We start from the raw sequence: 23,392 nt of genomic DNA, 5'->3' as shown, positions 1-23,392 counted from the left end.
CAGCAGATTTGAACACCCCGAGAATAGCCTACGGTGGTGGGTCATTGAAAAAATAACAGCCAGTCCTAGAGGAGGTGACCTACATAACATATTAAATAGAAGAGAGTGTAAATGGATACATACTCTAAACACTGTCAATAAGGGGTTGAATGAGCTTGAAGAAATTAACAGACAGGTGGAACTGTTGGGAATATGATTACATCCCAGTAGGCGGGAGTATGTTTTGGTATGTCTTGAATTGTCCAATGTTTCCATTACAGACCGTACTATGTTATTAACTTTACTAGATTGTATTATGTCGTCAACACAATTCATAGAAAACACATTATCCATGTAGTTATGAGAGATCTTTGTAACGTCTAGGTGCATGGTTTGAGAATGTAGGAAAAAGCAGCCATGGGTATAGCTATGTCACCAGCTACAAATAACTATGTCATTATGAGAGATCTACATAGTCCAGGTGCATGAATTGAGAATTTAGGATAAAGCAATCATGGGTATAGCTATGTCACTAGCCACAAATAACATTTCACGATCTATCATGGTATTCAATGTAACCTAGTTATTATCCTTGTTTGTTGATATATTTGATCACCCTTGTTTAGCTTATACACTAACTCGATTGTGAACTGTTAGCACCTAGGATAATTCAAAATGGATAATTTCCACTCCCCAGCATGTATAAAAGCTACGTCACCAGTTACAAATAACGTCTATGGTCCATCATGGCATTTAATGTAACCTTGTTATCAATCATATGTTGATGTATTTGATCACCATGTGCAACTTATGTGCCAACTCGATTTCGAACTGATATTATTCAGGACAATTCAATGTGGATATTTCATACCCCTAAGTACGAATCGAGCAATCCCTTCTCGGTCCCTCCCCCTTTTTCATTATTTAACCTTATTGGTAAACAAATATTTGAGTTATGGCGGCGGTGTACCTTATGTTGCAATTCGATTGTGAACTGACAGTATCCAGGACAACCCTAGCCTTCTTAGTCCGTTATTTATTTCTACACAGTGGCACTGATGTGGAAAATCTCCATTCCTTCAATATGAATCGAGTTCCATTTCGCTAAAAATCTTTTGGATGTCCTTACCAATCATCCCTAGTGGTAAAATAAATATTTAAGTAAGGGTAGTGACCCATCAATAATATCACCCCCTCTTTCGGACATAGAGCTTTAATAATTCCAAATATCGCCTTTTTCATATTCAGGCGATATTGCAGCTCGCGCCGTCTTGGAATTCTGTTTTTCCTATTTTCCATAAGGTGGAAAACTCAGTAATACGCCACAACCAGTCCCCTTTCTATGCAGACTGCTCTTAGAAGCCTGGATATTTACCTATGCGGAAGAACCGTTGCGTTCTCCGACGGCGCCTGGAAGCATTTTGAGGCTCGGACTGAGACGTGCTCTATTGTATGGAAGAGCGGGTAGGTGGAGAGCACATGTGCACCGACTGATCGACCTATGTATGCACTCACTCGCCCCCGTGTAACACCCGAACTAAGTTCTGCGTGTGTTTCCTTACACAGTTTTCCGCCAAACGAGCAGCGGTTTAATTGATTTTAACCAGCCAGGACATCCGATAGTACCGTGAGGCTCGGAGGAACACGATGAGATCGTAACAAACAGTGGGTAGGTGTGAACCCTTTGAACATGCTTGGTCTATTCACACAGAACCACGCTAGAACCCCGAGTGACAATTAACTCATTGATTTTTGTCCCCCCACACAGCTCCTCCCAAATTGAGTAGGAGTATTTCTGCACATGGCTTACCTGAAAACTGTACATTTTAAATTCAGGTAAGCTCTACCAAGTTTTTATAGTCTCTTGATTATTGCACCTTAATGAATGCCATATAGTGGTACTAATGGCATATAATGAATGAGGATCCATTGTCATTCCCATAGCGTCTCTTGAATTCTGGAGTGGAAGTTCGAAAATTTACCGACTTGGGTGCATTGATTGAATCTGCAAATAAGGTAATTTACGCCGCCACGCATATAAATTACTCGGTACCTATCAGTGATCTAGCTTATGGTATACTGATGTCATTCAATTAATTTTAGGTACCCCACACCATGTCATATATGAAGCAACGTCCCCTTGACATGAATAAAGATATGAATTCAAGGTAATATGATGACTTGGACATAATAGTAATTATTGACGAATTGCATACTAGTTGATCTAGATACATTCTGGATTTCAATTTGTCTCTACAGGATACCTGTTGAGTTGTGGTAAACTCGGATCTCCCCACATCACTTGCTCTATTATCAAGGGTAAGAAAAATTGCCATACCCCACTTGGGGGATAGGCTATCACTTTCACCACGGATAGTAATTTCCTCAATTCCTCTTTCTCTTTTAGGGTTATTCAATTTTCCCTGGTTGCCTCATTTTACCTTTAGTCCTGATGAAGACTCGCAATCCCCAGGTCCAACTTGACGCTTGGGAATAAGTCGAGTCGAAACGTCGACATCTCCAATACATACACCTTGGACCAATTGTCTGTTAGCATTGTACACAGTGCAAAATTGATGATATTTAGGCTCATGTACTACAATGTTTGTTGATTAGATTGCAAAAAACTATGCTGCTGGCCAGGTGTTCAATACAATGAAAAAAAAAATGTTTTGTTCAGTATTGATTGTAAAATAATGAAAACCATTTCTTAATCACTATTTCTTTATTATCTCCCTTTTCACTTGCTTTCATTTTCTGAATCACATCTTTCCTTTGCACGCTCCTGTTCTGGGGCAACCTTTGTGTTTGTATTGATACAAAAAGTATTGCAAAAATATGAATATAAAAAATTAAATAGGAATATATTTTCTCTAACCGTGGTGTAAGGTTTCTTTCAAAGACATTATAGTCTTTATAATTAGCAGACATATCATTGTTGCTTTCTTACCCAAATATTGATTTATCCTTGATTTGTTCAAAATACTGTAACTTATAGGTTCAGGACCACTGTTTGTTTATAATTATATTCACCCAGGTCCATACCTTATGGGCTACCCCATTTTTATAACAGGTTCCGAATTCGGCTGTGCAGATCTGGAAGGGGCCGGCACATCGCCCTGCGATGAAGCACTTGTATAGTTGTGACACAGGAAGTCTCCTTCCTGTTGTGGATTTGTGAAGATGTGGTCCAAACCCTTATATAAGACCAGAGACGTGTCGGATACAGCATGGCATAAGTGATATTGGTGTGTTGCAGTTTCTGTTTGATGGGTATGATTTTTTTGCGAGCCTCCTGTACCACAACAGTGAAGTCTAGGTAGATGGCAAATGCATTACCCTTGAACTGCAGAGGTCGTTTTTCCCGTGCCAGGCGTAAAGCTGCATCTCTGCCGCGGCAGTTTATAGAATTCTAGCAAGGATTGACCGTGGTGGTAGACAAGATGTCAGCGATCGGTGAGCCTGCCCAATCACCAGTAATTTGGAGAAAGACTCTGCACCGAAATTGGTAGTCACCATGCGCTCCACAAAGGTCTCACTTCTTCCTGTATTGGTTAATTCTGGGATTCTCATAAAACAGACATTGTTTCTGAGAGGCCTCACTTCTAAGTCCTCATTTTTGGCAGAGGTGATTTTAATCACTTTCTCCATGTTAAGCATTCGCTCACCTCAACTAGCAACGATGTCTTTAACTTTCGAGATCCATTGTTCAGCTTCGGTTATGTGGCCATCTTTTTTCCCAATCTGTGGATGATGGAGTTAATCCTGGCACACCTGGTATCCATCTTTGATTGAATGGAAGTGAGGCTGTGTTTCATAGCTATGAGGAGAGTTTTCATGTCTACCTCCTCTGTTGTTTTGTCTGTGTTTTGGTCTTCTGCACCCACCTGATCCTTGCCGCCTCCTGGGGCTGGAGTAGGTCTGTGGGCTGCCAATGTCATTTAGAGTGTCAGCCGTCCGACTTTACCATGTTGGTGGATTTTGAGACACAAGTGCGTTATATAAAGTTTTATAGTGAGAGGGTCCGAGCAGATCGACCAGTCGAACTCCTGTCGGAGAAACTGATCCGCCCACCACGTCCAAATGGCCTATGGTGTCACAACAACATGGAGGTTGGCGATTACGGTTATGGCATCCAGTCCCGCCTCACACCTGTATGACAGTCAGAGGGCACTAGCATACTAGGCCAAGCCAGCAATAGTAATCCGCAGTTGAGGGCCTCCTGCTTCAGTCACCAACCACCAGTGCCAATAGGCAGTTAATTGTAGAGGTCACAAGGCCAGGGAGTCTCCGCTAAAACGCCAATCCCACCCTGGGGGGAAGGGGCAGACTGCCGAAGGATCCGGCCAGCGGGACCCCAGCCTACAAACTAGGATGTAACCGGGGACTGCACCTGTGAATGCACAGGGTAATTGGACTTGCAGAATTTATTTTTTCCCCCTTTCAACACGGAGGTTTGTGCAGCTGGGGCTGTCTATGTGGGTGCCGCGGCCCACTCTTGTACTGTTTTCACCACTCTTCGCAGAGATCTTGGCAGACAAGGGCCCGAGCAGGCCTGCAGGGCCTAAGCGTCACAAGGCCCTGGTCGACTTGGAGCCTAATGGGGAAGGGTCTCGCTACCCACCTCACGGGCCGCTGGCCCAGCACCCCCTTGCCCAGCTGCGTGCGTCTGCTGCAGTGATGCCTCCCCACACTTCTCCTTAGGGCGGGCTTCCTCCATGCCTGGCTCAGCAGTGTCCAGCTCCCTCAGGTAGACCGCAGACCTGGATTGTTTACGGCTGTTGTGAGGGTGGTGGAGTGGTATGGGTCCCCACGGGCCTGACGCAGCCACAGGACAGAGCAGGGCCCCCACTCTCTCAGGCAGCTGGGCAGAACGAGCAGACTCCCCTGCAGCAGGCACCACACAGCACGGGCCAGACCCCCCCAGCAGCCTCACAGCTGCAGCCTCCTCTCGCCCTAGCTCGAGGGAGAAGGATCAAACTGGTACCTTAGACTTCCACATAGCAGCAGGTCTCTCCACCATCTGCGGAGGCCCCCCTATTACCCCTCCACCCAGCGTTATCCATGGCAGGCAGGGTGAGGATCCACAATTCAATATGAACTGTGCCGCCTTGTTCAGGATCCACAATATTCACTCCACAACGGGAACCTCTAAATGTTGGGCACATTTTTTTGCGCAATGGGGTTCCCTGGGACAATGGCAGATATATGCCCCAGACAGCAGGAACCGCTCATCGGTGCTCTCATCTTGCTTGCCCGCTCTCTTACCCCCAACCCCCCCCCCCCCCCCCCCCCCCCCCCACTCCCAATTGAACCATGTGTCAGTAGTTGTACTCAATCAGTACTGTATCAGTTACTTGCCCTTTCATTTGTGGAAACTCAATAAATCCTTGTTAGATGTATTGCCATTGTTTCACCACACAAGCCTTTGAGTCACATTCTTTTAGTAGAATGAGTGGACTGCAGAGATTTGCCTTTGTGTGGGACACATTTAAAGTGACCGTCAAAAGACACCTTACAAAATTGATGCATACCGCTTTTTTGAAACATGGAGCTGCAACTTTTAGTTTAGGTTCTTTAGAATCTTTTAACCTTTTATAGATTGCATGTTTAGCTTCAGGAAACTATTTTCTTCAGCAGTAACTGGCTAACTTTGAACGGGTAAGCCATAGAATCTACGAGGAGAATAAAAAGGCATTTTGGGACTTGTTTGTTGTGTAGAGCATTTGTTTTGTTAGGCATAGGTAGATTAAGGGATTTGCCCAGAATCACAGGATGTTGAGCGTCGTTGCCATAGGTTGTAGGGGTGTCCTGCTCATGCAGGGGCACCCTCTCACTTAGAACCAAGCACCCTGCCTTCAGGATTGTAAAGGCCTGCTATAGGGGTGACTTATAGGTTTTAAGTGCAGTGACCCTAGATATAGGAAACCTATATCTTTAGTAAGTGGTGCTAGCACCAGCTTACACAGGGTGCAATGGCAGGCCTGCAGTTCCATTTTGAATGGTGGGTGGTATGTGTGCTTTAGCCCATGGGGGACCTCTGGGGTACCTATGCCCTGGGTACGTTAGTACCATATACTAGGGCCTTATAAGGGTACCCAAGTATCCAATCTGGGATGTACCTAAGTCCTTACATAACAATTTAGGGGAGAAAGCAGAGAGACTGCGGTCCTTATTAGCAGGATCCCAGTCAGACTAGACCAAAAACAGCTTAGCACCGGGCAAAAAGTGGGGGTAACCATGCAGAAGGATCCTACCTTCCTAGAGCAAGTTACACATGATGAAAATAGAATTGATCAAATTTACAAAGATCAGAATAGAAGTATTTACTCTGAGAACAATGTTTATGAAATTCCGAATTTCTTGTCGAATAACAGTACTGTGATTAAATCAAGAACCCCAAAACCACACTCAGAGGCACCCTCCTCTACAGACCACCAGGACCCCGCGCAAAATTCAGTGAAGACATCACGGACTTCATCACCCCACACGCGCTCCCCTCCAAAGACTACATCCTTCTAGGAGACCTCAACTTCCACCTTGAAAAGATCAACGACCGCAACACCGCCACCCTCTTAGACAACCTCGCCAACCTCGGACTTAAACAACTGGTCACTTCCCCCACCCACATCGCAGGTCACACACTCGACCCCATCTTCACCTCCAGCAACCATGTCTCCTTCAGCCACACTACGGATCTCCTCTGGACTGACCACAGCTGCGTTCACTTCACCTACAACAAGCCGAAACCCATCATCCACCTCCAACCAACTCTACAAAGAAACTGGAACAAAATCACCACGGATCAGATCTCCACATCGCTCCTTCGAACCTCCCCAGCCCTCTCTTCTAACGCCAACGAAGCCGCCTCCAACCTCAACCTTTGGTTATCCAACACCGCCGACACCTTAGCACCACTGAAAAAACGTCAACACAAACTTGGCAACAAGAAGGCCTCATGGTTCAACGATGACCTCAAGAAGTCCAAGAAACTGTGCCGCTCCCTTGAAAAGGCCTGGAAAAAAGTCCCATCCACCAGCAACAAGGACGCCTTCAAAAGCGCCACCCGCACTCACCACCAACTAATCCGAAAGGCCAAGAAAACAGCATTCAAGGATCGACTTGACAACAACGCCCACAACAGCAAGGAACTTTTCAACATCGTCAAGGAATTCTCCAACCCCTCGGCCAACTCCAACGACATCACCCCCTCTCAAACCCTCTGCAACTCCCTAGCCTCTTTTTTCCACAACAAGATTGCTGACATCCACAACAGCTTTGACAACCAACCCGGAAGCCAACCCACCCTACCATCTGCTGACCATCTTCCCCCCGTAAACACCCTTTACGACTGGAACCCAATCTCCACTGAGGACACCATCCGCCTGATGAATTCCATCCACTCCGGATCCCCCACAGACCCATGCCCTCACCACATCTTCAACAAAGCAGACTCCGTCATAGCTCCGCACCTTCGAGACGTCATCAACTGCTCCTTCAACTCCGCTACCTTCCCGGAAAGCTGGAAACACGCCGAACTCACCGCCCTTCTGAAAAAACCAACAGCAGACCCCACCGAACTCAAAAACTACCGCCCCATCTCACTTCTTCCATTCCCGGCCAAAGTCATCGAGAAAGCCGTCAACAACCAGCTCGCCGCCTTCCTCGAAGCCAACAAATCTCTCGACCCCTCACAATCTGGCTTCCGAGCCAAACACAGCACTGAGACCGCCCTCATCGCAGCAACAGACGACATTCGAACTCTACTGGACAATGGAGACACAGTCGCCCTCATCCTCCTCGACCTCTCCGCAGCCTTCGACACAGTCTGCCACAGCACCCTTTTACAACGCCTCAGAAACATCGGAATCCAAGGAAAAGCACTGGAATGGATCACCTCGTTCCTCACCGGAAGAACCCAGAGAGTCCGCCTCCCACCATACAAGTCCGAGGCCTCTGAAATCATCTGCGGCGTACCACAAGGATCCTCACTCAGTCCCACCCTCTTCAACGTTTACATGAGCCCCCTTGCGGCCATCGCCCGCCAACACAACCTCAACATCATCTCTTACGCGGACGACACTCAACTGATCCTCTCTCTCACCAAGGACCCCAGCACCGCCAAAACTAACCTACACGAAGGAATGAAAGAAGTCGCCGAATGGATGAAACAAAGCCGTCTGAAACTGAACTCAGACAAAACAGAAGTCCTCATCTTAGGCACATCCCCCTCTGCATGGGACGACTCCTGGTGGCCGGAAGCCCTTGGAAAAGCACCCATCCCGACAGACCACGCACGGAACCTTGGCGTCATCCTGGATTCTTCACTCTCAATGAACAGACAAGTCTGCGCCGTATCCTCTTCCTGCTTTAACATTCTTCGCATGCTCAGAAAAACATTTCGCTGGATCCCCTCCGAAACAAGGAAAACAGTCACCCACGCTCTAGTCACGAGCCGACTGGACTACGGAAACACCCTCTACGCAGGTACCACCGCTAAACTCCAGAAGAAACTACAACGAATCCAAAACGCCTCAGCCAGACTCATATTAGACATCCCACGCAACAAACACATTTCTGGTCACCTGAAAGACCTCCACTGGTTACCCGTCAATAAGAGGATCACTTTCCGACTGCTTACCCACGCACACAAATCACTCTACGACATCGGACCAGATTGCCTCAACTCTCGACTGTCCTTCTACACCCCCTCCCGCCAACTTCGCTCTTCCAGCCAAGCCTTCGCCACTGTACCTCGCATCAACAAGACCACCATGGGAGGCAGATCCTTTTCATACCTGGCGGCCAAAACATGGAACTCACTCCCCGCCTACCTTCGCCTCACCCAGAATCACCTAGCGTTCAGAAAGCAGCTTAAAACGTGGATATTTGACAAATAATCCTCCTCCCCTTCCTAAGCGCCTTGAAACCCTCTGGGTATGTAGTGCGCTATACAAATTTTATGACTTGACTTGACTGTTTATCACAAGTATATAAAGGTTGCTCAATCATTTGTAGATGGTTAATGATGAACCTGTCTAATGATAAATACATAAGAATCTGCCTTTCGGAAGCTCTGCTGCAAAATGAATAAAGAATGAAAGGAAAATAAATTACTGCAGGCATTACTTTTCAGCAGAATGCCAAGATGAGTGAAGAAGCTGGTTTCCTATAGGCTGGTGTAAAGCTTTTTCTACATTACTGATTGCCACATTTATTTTTAACAGTACCTTACATGGAGATTCTGTTAATTTTTATTCTTAAACTGACACACTTATTTTTTCTTATAAACATAGTAAATCTACGGATCCTGAATTCTGTTGCCTTATTACCCTATTAAATTCAGATTGGAAGGTTTTAGTAAACATCTACCTTGATAATCTGACATCAGACTGGGAATGGACTGGAGGATATTTGTTGCAAATAAGTCAGAGCCGTGAAACGGCCATAAATATGCAGGCTGAGCCACGTGTGCCGTTTGCCCGCAAGCCAAATCACGCTTGCCTTAACCACACATGTACGTGGTGAAGGCAGTGCGCAGTCTAGATGCTAGAATGGGCTGGCAGGAAGAGGAAGGGTCTGGAGAGGATGCAGTCGGGTAAGTGGAGCTAGAGCCAGGTTTTTTTTGGGGGGGGCAGTTTTTAGGGCTGGGGGTCGGGTTGTTTAAAGGGTATGGGGCTGGGTTTTAGGGCTCAGGCCAGAGGGGTCAGGCTAGCTTTCAGTTTTTAGGGCTTATTCGGGGTAGTTTTTAAGGTGTGAGGTCCGTTTTTAGGGCTCAGGGTGGGGCGGGAGAAGGGATGGTTTTCAGGGCTCAGCGCAGTTTTAGGCCTCAGGGTAGGGGTGCTGGGTTTGGGGTATTATACATGGTTAGGGGTCGATTTTTAGAGGTGGGGCGGGGTGGGGCTGGTTTGTTTGTAGGGCTTGGGGACAGTTTTTTAGGGATCTTGCTGGATCATGGTAGTTTACAGTTGCAGGGTATTGGTTTTAGGGCTCTGGACGGGGGCGCCTGGGGTCTGGGTAGTTTTTAGGACATGGAATACAGTTTTAGGGCTCGGGTGGGGGAAAACAGACAGTTTTCAGGGCTGTATACAGGAGTGTGATGTGTGATCTTTACCACACATGTCCCTTTACCAATTATGTCTCTACCACAGAATTACATGGTGAAGGCATGTGTGGTAAAGACTCGGTCGTGGTTGAGACCGCGTGGTTCAGGCATGCGTTGTGTTGCAGGGATTCTGCACAAATACAGAACTATGTGTAGGATTATGGGATCTCAGAGCATAGGGACTGAGTCATCCTACCACCTTAGTACCCATGAGCATGGAATTGACTGTATATAGTGTCTCGCTTGGTCTCCTACTCACTCGCATAGAAACAAGTGGTTAGACACCCCAGAACGCAACACTCCTGACTCTCTCCGGAATAGCGGTTGCAAGAAACACCCTTTCGCTCACACTCTTGTACTTGTCTACAATAAGATCTGACAGAGACACAAACAAGTTTAACCCCTTCAGCGCAGCGCGAATTTTCGCGCTGTGCTGAAGGTTCTAAGGAACGGGCGTGGCCGTGACGGAACGGTTCTGTCATAAGCACAGCCCAACCGGCGCTCATGACGGAACCGCTCCGTCATGAGCACTGAAGAGGTTAAAATATTTATTTTAACTAACGTGCTCTAATATGCAGTATATGTGCCACAATAAGCAGGAAAATGCATAACACAAATACGGTCAGCATAGCAAGTAGTCCGTAAATCATGAAAGAAGCATTTATTATGAAAAGACATTTAGCCTAATCTTCCTCCCCTTGTATAGAAGCAGAATGATTATATCTTAGAGGATCTCGGGGCGTTATCTGCAGACCCCGTACCTCAGTCTATAGTTTGTTGTTCTACATCATAGGTGCTATCATGCTCTTCTCCCTGTAAAGGTCCCTCCCCAAGTATGTGCTAACTATTTGTCTGTTCCAATAAGACCAAAATATTTATTTCCATATAGGCATTGGTATGTTTTGTCTAGGTGCTAGGCCTGACCAGAACAGAATAACAAGAGGGCATTGTTGACTAACCTTGCTCACAATATTCAGACTAAATCCTAGGAAACTGCAGAGTGTGAACACAACAGAAGGTTCTCATGTGAAAGCGGTAAACGAGGCATTTGCAAAAAAACTCTGGTAGTAACGTGCGCAAAGCAGCAAACTGTCTGCAGCGTGTTCATTCTAACTTAGAGAAAATGACAATGTCCCCATGGGCCATGTGACAGTTGTTATGGCATGCGCTATAGCATCATACAACTGTCATAGGCCATTGATTTGTTCATTACTTCAATGAAACCGGCGACTTGCATTTTCATGGATGCTAAAAAGGATTTCAACCTTGGAAGCTAGATTTTTCGGTTAGTAATTACATTTTGCAAGAGTGGTGGCCTTAATATTTACAGACTCAAAAGATGTTATAAATACAGAGGCTGGCAAAAGATATGTGACTAGGAAAACCAGCAAGGTTAAGGGATGCCACTAACTTTATTTGCTTCATTTATTGACTGTTCCGCAGTATTAATCTGCAGAGCAGAAAATATATTGCCTCTTTGTTATAACTATCTCGCCTGTTAAATTGTGTGCACATGATATTGCACTTTTCTTGAAGACTGACTTTGATTGTTCACAAGACAGCTGGAATAAATGTAATTCACATCCAAAAAGATATCTCTGGGTACACTTTTTAGAAGACCCAGCAGACATGTAGGCTCTTAATGATGCTTCTTTGACTAGTAAAGTAAATAATATGTTGGATCGCTGGAACTCGATCTTTTCCTATAATAGTAAAAGTTGCTTTAGTTGCAACATCGATCCTGTCACTTTTTGTTTTTCCCTTTTCAAGTTCGTTATCTTCCATTGAATTTTTTCTTAGAAGGTAGAAAGAAGGCTAGTTTTATTTGGGCTTGTTGACAACTAAGACTCAAAATGCGTTTGCTTAAAAATGCCTGCTTTAGAGGGAGGTAGGTGATTTCCTGACCTACATCCAAATTACCCGACGTTTTGACCTTTTTTTCAAATACAGATTGCCCGCTTTGCAGCTCTAAAAGGCATAAGGTCCTTTAACAATGCGCAAATCAATCACATGTTGAAAGCTATATAATTTCCTGATCCTCCATATTTCCTTCATATCCCTGATATGCCAAAGTTAGTTTGTTAGTTTATATAAATGTATATATAAAATAATCAAGAGTTAAATAAAACATTTAAGAAGTTGTTTTTGGTGTTTATTTGTTTATGTATTTGTGTGTATTGCTTTGGGTTTTCTATCAAAGAAATTACTTATGCTGTGGTCTTCAGCTTCCAGTTGTGATTCATCGAGGATCCACAGCCGTCAAAAGGCTAAGAACCGATTTACCTAAAGTTTTCTGGGGTTTAACCCCTTCGGTGCTCATGACGGAACGGTTCCGTCATGAGCGTCGGTTGGCCTGTGCTCATGACGGAACCGTTCCGTCATGAGTCCGTTGGCTCAATAGAACCTTCAGCACAGCGCGAGATATTCGCGTCCCGCTGAAGGGGTTAATAGCTTAGCTTGGCTTTTGTAGGATTAAGACTCACCTTTCCACCTACTAGTGCCAGGAAACCTGCTTTCTGGCAGCAGTTTACACTTTATAAATCTGCATCATCATCCTCATCAAATTAAGCAGTGTGGAGCAGTGTTGCCCCTCTCAGAATCAATTACTAAAGGTTTCTAAAATGTAATGTTTGATGCTTTTACTGAACAGTAATACCTCTCTTTCCCAAATTTGTTTAGTAGGTGACACTATCACAAGATTGTTAAATCAGAATTTATTAGAAATGATTTCTTTATGATTTGTTTGTATTTTTACAGTTACCTTGAAAGCTTTCATGGTTTCTAATATATACTTTGTTTCAATGTTTTACATCATAAAAGAATGATAATGTAAAACACTCACCTGTGGTGCACACCAAAGAGTTCCATTGCCAAAATATAATTGCAGCGTTAGTCCGTAGCAGGTGATCGCAATTAGTAGACAGGTTAAGATAGGATGCTAGGAAATGTATAGCCTTTGAAAGATAACAGCAAATATACATTAGTAGTATTACATTTTCCATGTATAGTCATTGAGTCAAAGGTCATACAGAGATTTCGAATCAATCCTTTTTACTTGGCTTGCCCTGGCCCTGAATTAGCTCCTTGAATACAGTGGTCCACTCCAAGTTATTTGAGAACACACGGTCTTAGTACATTTTGCCACTATTAAGAAAGCAGTAGCAGATCTGCCTAAGATTAATCATTGGGGGCAAATCTCAAGTTGCTTTACCTGCAGGACTGACTGGGGATTAAATTCAAGAACCTGTATCCAACAGCTGGCCAGTATTTTAGGGACATTTTTACCCCAGAGAACTTCCCACAAATGTCACGCTGTTCTGCATTCCTGACTTTGTGGATCTCCCGTAGCAGGAGTATTTTTTTTTAACTCGATCTCTGGCTTGCTAGGAGAAGGAAAAGCTGCCAACCCAAGTCAAATGTATATTTTATCTGCATAGTTATTTATCCACTAATCCTGCTACTGGGCATATGGCATTGTGGGCACTTGAAGGAGGGAGGTGCAGCAGTGGCTTCATCTGCACACATTGTTACTGAGGAAGTGTAACTGATTATCTTGTTAACGCCTATGTTTATGTATATTATATCTTAGGTGGTATGACTTCTCTGCCAAGTCTCTCCTTGTGTTTGTGGCATAGTACAAGAGGTAAACAGCGTCTCTGAAGTGCACAGGCAAGGGCAGCACCCACTAGGAAAATGAATAAAGGACAAAAGGTTGTGCATGTTATTTGATAGTAGGACTGTCTTCTTTGGATGAACCCTAGCAAGGTTTCATAGACCCCCCCCAGGTATATATTAACCACACCCATTCATTCACATACGATTGCAGGGGTGACCTGTCTCCCTTTTGGGAATAAAAACACGTTTTTGACCAGATGGTAAGAAGCACAGAAACATTTCTGCATTGGGGTGGAGTAGTGTCTGGTGGGGTGGTAGTGTTTACAGGGAGTGGGGGAAATCGAGTGCTGTCACAAAACTAGCATTGTCAAAGCCAATGGGTCTGGCAACACATATAAACACAGGCATTCATAAATGCGGTTTACATGTTTGCAGGCACAAATGATCATCACATTAAAACCCACTGTATTGGCTTTGTCAGTGCTGGGGAGAAAGGTGTAAAAATTGATTGCTTTTTATATAGAATGCTTATAGGAGATGTGACAAAGTGTCAATCATCCTGATGATGAAATTTATTTTTCAGATGTTAAATAGTCTATCATGCGCTCAAGTAGAGGCAATTCCTGAAAGGCAGAATGATACGTAAAGCAGCCATTAACATGAAGTGATGGGGTAATGCTCTTGTTGGTTAAGCCAAAGCCCACTCTGTTTATATTTTAGAGAATTGGTTCACAGTTCATCATGGAGATAGCTGTGCTTTCAAGCCAGACCTGAAAAAGGCCCCTAACCCTGAATGGACTAAAGCACCATCAATCACTCTCCTGAATGACCTGGTATGAGAGGGAAACAGTCACCATACAGTAGGTGAAGTGCACTTTGGAATGCATCTTTTTTCAGCAGTCTTGGCACTAACCAATATTGAACGAAATGTGAAGAAGCACCACCTAGGGTGCTGAAGCAAAGCAAACACCATGTGAGTCAGATTCACAAAGTGTTTGTAGGGAGGCAAAGTGGGACTCTATGAGGTCATTTACCTCTACTGTGTTTGATTCACTCACAGTGAGCATTGGAAGGAGGACAGAAGCTAGCGAATGATTACCAAAGTGAGGAATGGAAATAGTGGCAAAGTAAGGGTTCCCTGGGGCCCTACTGTATGCTAGGAAAATGGGCCCCCCAGGTCATTAAATAGAACCACAATTCGGGCGCTACAGCAGCTACTTCCCTGAATGGAGTGAAAAACGCTGGAGGCTTTACTAATAAGGGCTCCTAAGGGCAGACGAATTTGTGCATCAAGTATGGGGACAACTCTTCTGAAATGTCTGTAAAGGGTGAGGCCTGCTGAAGGCAATGAGGTGAGAGGGAAGTGTGATGGAAGGAACAACTCAAGAGTCATTAAGATATGGAATACGAGGGGGCACTAGAGGACGCACAGCGGAATGGCTACTTGCTAAGACAGCTCAGCCGACCAGGTCCGTTTCGCGATGTATAAGTGCACTTAACGGATGTCCAACAAACTCTCATCGACAAGCACAGGTTTCGGAATGCCTGGGCTCTAAGGTGAGCTTAACACTGAGCTGTATTAGCGCTGCCGCAGCAAGAAATCCGGGGAATAAAACGGCGGCACCGGGCAGGCTGAGAGCTGTGCAAGATGGCGGCGCCCTGTGGTGATCTTCAGTCTGAACATGTACGGTAACGCTCCTTGTGTAAACAGCGTCGGAATGTACAACCCACGATACTGGGCAAGCATTAAATGTGGCACTGTCCTGGACAAACTGTTGTAGGGCGCCGATAGCGAGGGGAGAGGAGAAGCTCACATTTTATTGTGCGGACAGCGTGGGGCTCCCTCGTCCAAAGACCGAAACCAGGCGCTCCTCCGCGCCCCATTGTCGCTCGCATCCTTAACTACAGAGATGGGGGCATCATTTTGAGGCTGGCTCGTGAGAAGCGTGACATCAACTACCAAGGCAACGCTTTGGAGTTCTACCCGGATTTCACAGTAGCGGTCCAACTTGCACGCAAAGAGTACAACCTGTTGAAGAAGAAGCTACGTGAGCTGGGAATTGAATATGCCATGCTCTACCCAGCACAACTTAAAGTGACACGAGATGGCCCTCTACCATTCTTCAAACACCACAGGCTGCGCAAGACTTCCTGAAGAAGCTCAACCGCAGGCGCAAAGAGAGAAACCGGGAGGAGCAGCACAAAGGCTCAGACTGAGCTGCCACCGGTATGGTAAGAGGAAATACATTCCTGCGCCCTATGACTGGTAAGCCACATGCGCACAGTACTGTTTATATATTAAACTGTCATCATTCTTGTTCCGCAATGCTGGACTACAGGACTTGAACATGTTCGGAGACCCCAACTCTATTTTTCTTCTATTTAAAAAATAAGTAAAACAATAACAAGATATGGAATACAAAGTATCGTGCAGTAGTGTGTGCCACATGAAGTAGATCGAGATGCCATCCAAGATGTAAATCGAGATGCGAATGGTGGTGTCTCAATAGAGTTGCAAGGAAAAGGGGTGCCCAAAGGTGGCACGCCAAGGCATAATAATGAAAAGGGTCTGTAATAGAATAGAATATGTGTAAGAACTTCTACTCAGAAAGGTTCTGTGTGTTTGTTTTTCCATACATGAAACTGCAAAGTGAAAAATGAAAGAAAAGTGTTGTCCATTTCCATCTTCATTTGTTTTTTACATTATGCTCCTCTGAATTGTTTGTGTTTCTCTCGTTTTACCTTAATGGATTTTTCCCATCTTGACTCCTTCGAAGTTCTTTCTTTCTCCGTCATTTTATCTTTTCACGTTATACATTTTTGCTAACCATGTTAATTTACGTGCAGTCTACTTATTTGCCCTGGTCTTTTCATGGTGCACCTGAGAACTGGATTATCTTTCACATTATGGTGTTCAAATATTGCCTGTGTGCAGGTTGATTTTAATAGAAAATACACAGACAAATGTTGAAAATAAAGAATTGATATAAAAAATCTTTTACTACCATGCTTCACTTTTGGTCCTTTTCTTTCTCCTCCAAACACATTGGAGGTTTAAGGTTTTAGATATATGTAAATAAACTCTGTGAACTATGTTTCTCTTTAGGAGCCAGTTCTTTCGAAGCAGTATGAAGATCTTTATTTTAACAGTAAAGATTTAGATGCACGATTATTTCTAGATGATGATGAAACACTGCATCCTAACATGCGTGGTTGGTAAGTTATTTTAATCCTTTTTTAAGCTCAAATTGTATTCATTTGCCTGTAAAACTGATTTTGGATTGTGATGCCTGCCTGTGACTTAAAATTACACAAACTTCCTTTTTAAATACAGATTGTCAGATTGATTAGGTCACTAGAAAATGCTTAGTTGCTTAATTTAATTGAATAGATTTGCGTCAGCAATGCTGATGGGCTATGTTTTATTGAATTCATTGTACACTTTGTCCTAAATTTAGCAATTTTGTAATCATGTGATACTCTTTATGAATTAACAGTAATAGAAGAAAAAAATAAGACTTGAAACTGTGAGGTAAACAAGTATATGTATCATAGTTCAAATCATAATAGAGGCTTGTGTGTTCATTTACCTTGAATGCTGGCGCAGGACATCTTCCGTCAATGGAATGAGCCCTGGCTCAATCACTTTGCCACTGCTGAGAACTCTCAATGTCTGCACATTTGTGTGTTGGAGGTACCAAGAAGGCTTTCTCACTGAGATATATTCCGCCTAGAGTAAGCCACAGGGCTCTTGCATTATTTCCTATCTCTGCCTCACCTGCCCTGAGTTCTGAAGAAGATTAAGAATGATAGGGCCCAAGTCTTCCCAGTGGCTCCAGGCTGGGCCAGGAGAGTGTGGTACCTGAAACTTCTGGATATGAGCATCTGTCCTCCGATCAGACTACTACTCCAGAGTGACCTTCTATTGCAGCAGCAGGGTAGGGTCCTACAGCTGGGTCAGCACAATCTACACCTCCATGGGTCGAGATTGAATGGTGACAGTTGACTGCTTTTGACATTCCTCCCGAAGTTGTGGATGTCGTCTTGGTGACCAGGCATCCATCCACAAAATCTATTTATGCTGGGTCCTGGGTTTAGTTTGTAGCATGCTGCAGTTCCCGCCATACGGACCCATTGCAAGCAAAGTTGTTGGATGATTCACTTTTTACACTGTTCATCTAGTACTAAATGCTTTTCAGCCGCCCCTCAGAGGTAAATTTGTCCTAGTCCGGACGGACAATGACAGCTATGTACAACGTAAAAAAATGGGGGTGGGGGTGGCACTCCCTACAGTTGTCACACCTCTCTCAAACCATATGGGGTTGGGCAATGCATCACAAAATTAATCTCCTGGCAGAACACCTTCCAGACATGCACAACCAATTTGCCGACCTCCTCAGCAGGATGTGGAAAAAAGTACATAATTGGGAACTTCATCCCCAGGTTCTCCTTCCATACTTAAAAAAAAAAAGGTGATTTTCCCTAATAGACCTCTTTGCCATAGCAGAGAACTCAAAATGCCCAAGCTCCGCCTCCAAATTCCCACACCATCTATCCAAAGTCAATGGCCTATGGATGAACTGCTCAGGGATATTTGCTTATGCTTTTCTGCCTCTCCCTCTCCTTCCATTTCTGGTTCAGAAACTCAGGCAGACATCGCTCACACTGATTCTAGGGGCTCCAACATGGGCTTGTTAACCATGGCTCACCACACTACTAGAACTGTCAGTGGTTCCACACCAAAAACTGTCCATCACTTCCACACTTCTCACACAGAACCGTGGAGAAACTAGACATCCAGACCCCAAGGGGCTCAACCTAGCAATCTGACTCCTGAAGTCATAGAATTCGGATACCTAAATCTACCACCAGATTGAATGACAATTCTTAAGGAAGCAAGAAAACCTACCACTAGAGCATGTTATGCAGCAAAGTGGAAAAGGTTTGTTATATATTGTAATAATAACACCATTGATTCGCGAGATGCATCTAGACAAAACATTATTTGCTATCTTTTGCATCTACAGTGAGTTGGCCTAGCCTACCCATCTATTCGACCACACATTGCGGCAGTAACTGCATATCTGCAAAACATACAACATTTATTCTTATCCAAAGTTCCAGTAATTAAAGCTTTTGTGGAAGACCTTAAAATAATAATACCACCCAGGGTAACACCTGCACCTGTCTGGAACCTTAACATTCTTCTCATGTGGGGGCGTGGCTGGCAAGCCAAGATGGCAGTCGCACTCGTGCTCCGGCTCCTCTAGTATCCGCTGTCATCCTACCTTTCCTCCAGTGCAGTTTATCCATCTTTGGCTTCCCAGCCATGGGGCGCCCACGCCTGTAGCAGTCCTGCTCCAAAACCGGTGCTCACTGAGATGGAAGAGGCGGCCGGCGGAGACCCGTGGAATGGCCCTTGGTCGAGGCAAAATGACTGTGACTTAGCTTGCATGGTGGCGCTGGCCGTGTGGGTGCCATGGGACGTGCCACGCCAGAGCCTCAACTGCATGACCAACTCCAGGGTCCTGCGAGTCTGACCCACTATCGCCACCGCTGCTGGACCCGACTTTGGGGACCAACCGAGACCGCAGCGTCTGAGAGAGCGCCTTGCGAGTGTGGCCGGGACGACTTGCTGCGGCGCCCCAGGCGCCTGCCTTTTGGAGGTCAAAGACGATGTTTCAACTCTAAAGATGCTGGTCAAACATCTGCTTTCCCACACGACTGCTCTCCATAGACTGTGTGAAGATGCAGAAAACCGATCCGCCTGTTGGGCCTTCCTGAGGGGACAGAACCCTCACAAATGAACACCGTCTTCGAAGACTGGATCAAGCCATGGATGCCCCCAAATGCCCTGTCCTCATGGTTTGTGGTGAAACGGGAACACTTTTCGCTTGTACCCAGGCGGCCACCGGGAGCCCCGCACCAACCAATCATTGTGAGGCTCCTATATTTCAGGGACCACGATGCCATCCGCAAGAAGCCTGCTCCCGATCTGAGCTATTCTTCAAAGACGCCAAAATTATGGTCTTCCCAGATTACACCAAGGAAGTGCTGGCCCAAAAGAGATCATACATTCATGTAAAGGAAAAGCTGCAGAACCTCAATCTTCCCTATAAACTCCTCTTTCGGGCTCGGCTCAAGGTGATTTTCTAAAATAAGTTCTACTTTTTTGATACGTCGGAGGCTGCATGGACCTGGGCGAATGAAGAATGCCATTCGTCCAGGGAGGGCCCCCAGCCCCCCACCTGACACTCGGAAGGGGACACGAGTAGACTCGCCTACGGGCTTCCGTAGGCTGCGTGCCGGGTCTTGGGGAAGGCACCACACCCGTGGAACGACATCTGCCTCGCCTGCTGGTGCCCCCCATGGGAAGAAGAGGTCTGTGGCATCCCAGGAACCTTCACGACTACTTGAAAATTCTGCTAGAGCGGACCTGTTGCCTGCAAAGGACTCCATTGACTCTCCAAAACCAACCTCCGATGACCCTGACCTCTCACGCTGTCCCCAAATCTGACTTTAAGTACAACCACTAGTATTAACTTGAACTAGAGGAATGCCAATACTTAAATGTAGAGGGGCCCAACATGTTTCCCTTACATCACGCTTCAATAGTTAGTCTCTTCTCACTCGAACTATCAGGTTATTGGGCAACCGATGCTTCAATTGAGGAAGTATGGGGAGGGTGGTGGCTGGGTTTTTTGGTAGGGATTGTTCTCCCTGCTTTTGATTGTGTTATTCTGTTTCTCTGCAGCACCATGTACAAAATCCATGACACGACCGTGGGTGGCCTTCGTAATGAGCCTGGACACGCCCAACTGCTCCCAAGGTCTAACTACCTGTAGCAACTAGGTTTCCCAGGCCATCGGCCCGCACCCCACCACATTATCATAATGCCACAGCCATCTTGTTGGGGTGAACCCCTTAGAGTACTTTGAGGGAACGTTAATGGACTCCTAGATAAGATTAAACGGACTGCGATTTTAAAATATGCACGGAGGGTCAACCAGATGTCCTGTTACTGCAAGAGACGCACCTGTTGGGAAATCAATGCCCCTTCCTAGCACGCCAGGTTCTTCAATAGTGTTTGGCACTCGGGTTCTCCAGAGGGGCTTGAGGAACGGCGATCATTTTGCGATGCTCCCTCCCTTTCACGCCGGTCCACACAGCTGGTGACCCTCTGGGCCAATTCTGCCTCCTCACAGGTATCCTTGGAGACACCACTATCAATTTGATGTTGCTATAATCCACTTTCCATGAGGCAGTGGCGATAATATCCTCCCTCCCCATGGTACGACTGTGATAGGGGAGACTTTAATGCTGTCCCAGAACCCTCCAAGGATGCCACTGGTACACCATCCTCCCACAGACTGCTGGGTGCCAGATGTCTCAGAGATTGGATTTCCAAACTGGGCCTCTGCGACATCCGGCGTACCTGGCACCCTAGCACACTACAATATATCCACAGATCCGCAGCACACCATACCCACTCTCATACTGACTATCTTCATGCCTGCCCCGGACTGTAGGACAGTCACTGAGATTCAAATTCTGGCGCGAGGTGTTTCAGACCACTCCTCCTACGGATTGGGGGTTCCACGGCCCATAGGGAGACACCTGGTTCCTTCAGGTCGAGGAATACAAACAAGGGATCTACGGAGAACTGAAAAACGACTTCCACTCCATTAGTGCATCTTTGCAGCACGCTGTGAGAGGTGGGCAAAGCCACGATCCGCGGGTATGCCAAGAGGTTCCTTGAACACAGACGGCAGGCACCAAACCATCACTTCTTTCAACTCGAGGCCAGAGTGCTCCATCTAGAAATTACTGTGGCCACGAAGGATGGGGAGGTGGCACGCCAGCAGGTCCACTTAGTACGTGAAGAGATTAAAACCACTTCTCTCGAGTCTGTTAAATTAATTTGGAGGTCCTCGGTGGCCCGAGTTTATGGCCAAAATGTATCGGAGAATGGTGAGAGTCCTCTACTCCAGCCCATCTGCAAGGGTCCTCATAAACGGAGCACTATCGGAAGCATTCCCTATTAGTAGGGCAACCTGACATGGGTGCCCGCTCTCCCTTCTCCTATTTGCTCTTGCAATAGAGCCTTTGGCTTGTCTCATTCGGGCCAATGATCGGGTACAGGGATGGCGCTCACATGTATATCGGATTTCCCTATACGCAGACAATGTGCTGCTCTTTCTAGCTGACCCAGCCCAATCTGGACCGAGGAACCTCTAGATCCTCCATTCCTTTGAGAGAGCGTCGGGCTTAGGCCTGAATCCGGGGAAATTCACCCTGGTGCCCCTTCATGCATCAAGAGAATGTTTGGACTGGCAAACAACTATCCACCTTCGAAGACTTTCGTTCAAGTACCTCAGAATCTGGGTAGCGCTTTTCCCGAAGCTGATCTGGACCCTCGATGTCAATCCATTATTCAAACGTACTAAAGACCACCTTCATTGTTGGCAATTGCTTTCACTCAACCCCCTTAGTAGGTTTGCCCTGTTAAAAATGATGGTTCTGCCCCATCTTCTGTATGTACTGCAGAACCTCCCGCTCCACCTTCCCCGTAGTTGGTTACGTAGGTTGGATGGGGTGGCACGACTTTTCTCTGCGGAAGGCTCGATGCCGCAACTGGCCCTTGCGCATTGCCAACGGGCCCCATATGACAGTGGCGGTGGTGTTTCTTTTGTTTCATCACTACTGAGTGCAAATATTGAAAGAACAGAGGCCCTGACGAATGCCATGGGATTAGTTACCCGATAGGCAGAAACATGTTGGCCCGTTACTAGGCAGATATTTGTTTACTGTCTTTCTTGCACTGTTCTAGGTTTTTAATTAGGAGGTGTGGTTCGTCCGCAGAATAAAGTTACTAGTAGGAGGTCACTCCATCCTATTTTAAAGTCACTATATGTTTTATGTTGCACACTTATTCACTTGACCATCAAAGATCAGCCATCAGTGTTTGCTCGTTTATGTTGGTGGGCCTAATCCTTGACCAGCAACAAGCGGTGCGGCGTTTGATGTCCCAATGATCAGGGGACTAGCCTGTTTTGCACCTGGGTTTGGCCAAATGATAGGACTGATCATTGAGTCAATTTGATGGTAACCCTTTGCTAATTGTTTTGGATTTGTCAACCTTGTATGAATGATTTATGCTGTGTTTGCTATTTCCTATACATATTGTGTTCACCTGTTTTCTGTCTATGTGATTCATACACCCCGAGATTCTGGTAACTCGGATTGACAAATTAGCTACATAATAAAGCCAGTAGACCCCCTGTTTTGCTGTGTTATACTGCTAACTATATCTGCCAGGCTCTGCCTCATTCAAATCTACGATCTCCATTGTGCATATCTTACCCCTGTGCGACTACACAAAGTGGGATTCCTCCTGACCCCAAAATGGTCCCTTTGTGAGGCAGAGCCAGCTGAATTTTACCACATGGTCTGGTCCTGAGCCATTCTTTCTAAATACTGGGCGTCAATTGTGGCTGAGCTAAGTCTCATACTGGTGTGGGTGGTCCCTCTTAGTCCACTTTCCCTGTTCCTGGGGGTGATGGAGGGGATGGATGGTTCCCGTACTGATAAATTGTTCCTAGGGACTGGCATTTTGATAGCCAAGAGAGACATCGCTGCAACGACTCTGCATCTCTCTCCATTGTGATGTGGCGTAGAAGAGTGAACTGGTGC

The 23,392-nt window shown here is 45.8% G+C and overlaps 1 protein-coding gene across 1 annotated transcript in view; it reads left to right on the top strand.

Moving 5' to 3' along the window:
* The window catches only part of RB1 (RB transcriptional corepressor 1), a 1,321,361-nt gene that overhangs the window by 285,924 nt on the left and 1,012,045 nt on the right, over window positions 1-23,392 (top strand). The window contains exon 10 of the mRNA XM_086934987.1: window positions 16,806-16,915. Within this exon, the coding sequence (XP_086791113.1) occupies window positions 16,806-16,915 (110 nt within the window). The remainder of the gene's footprint in view (window positions 1-16,805; window positions 16,916-23,392) is intronic.

The sequence above is a fragment of the Lissotriton vulgaris genome, chromosome 8 (genome assembly GCF_964263255.1).
Source record: "Lissotriton vulgaris chromosome 8, aLisVul1.2, whole genome shotgun sequence".
Lineage (NCBI taxonomy): Eukaryota > Metazoa > Chordata > Amphibia > Caudata > Salamandridae > Lissotriton > Lissotriton vulgaris.
Note: the sequence above shows the minus strand (reverse complement) of the source record. Positions and strands in the feature narration are given on the sequence as shown.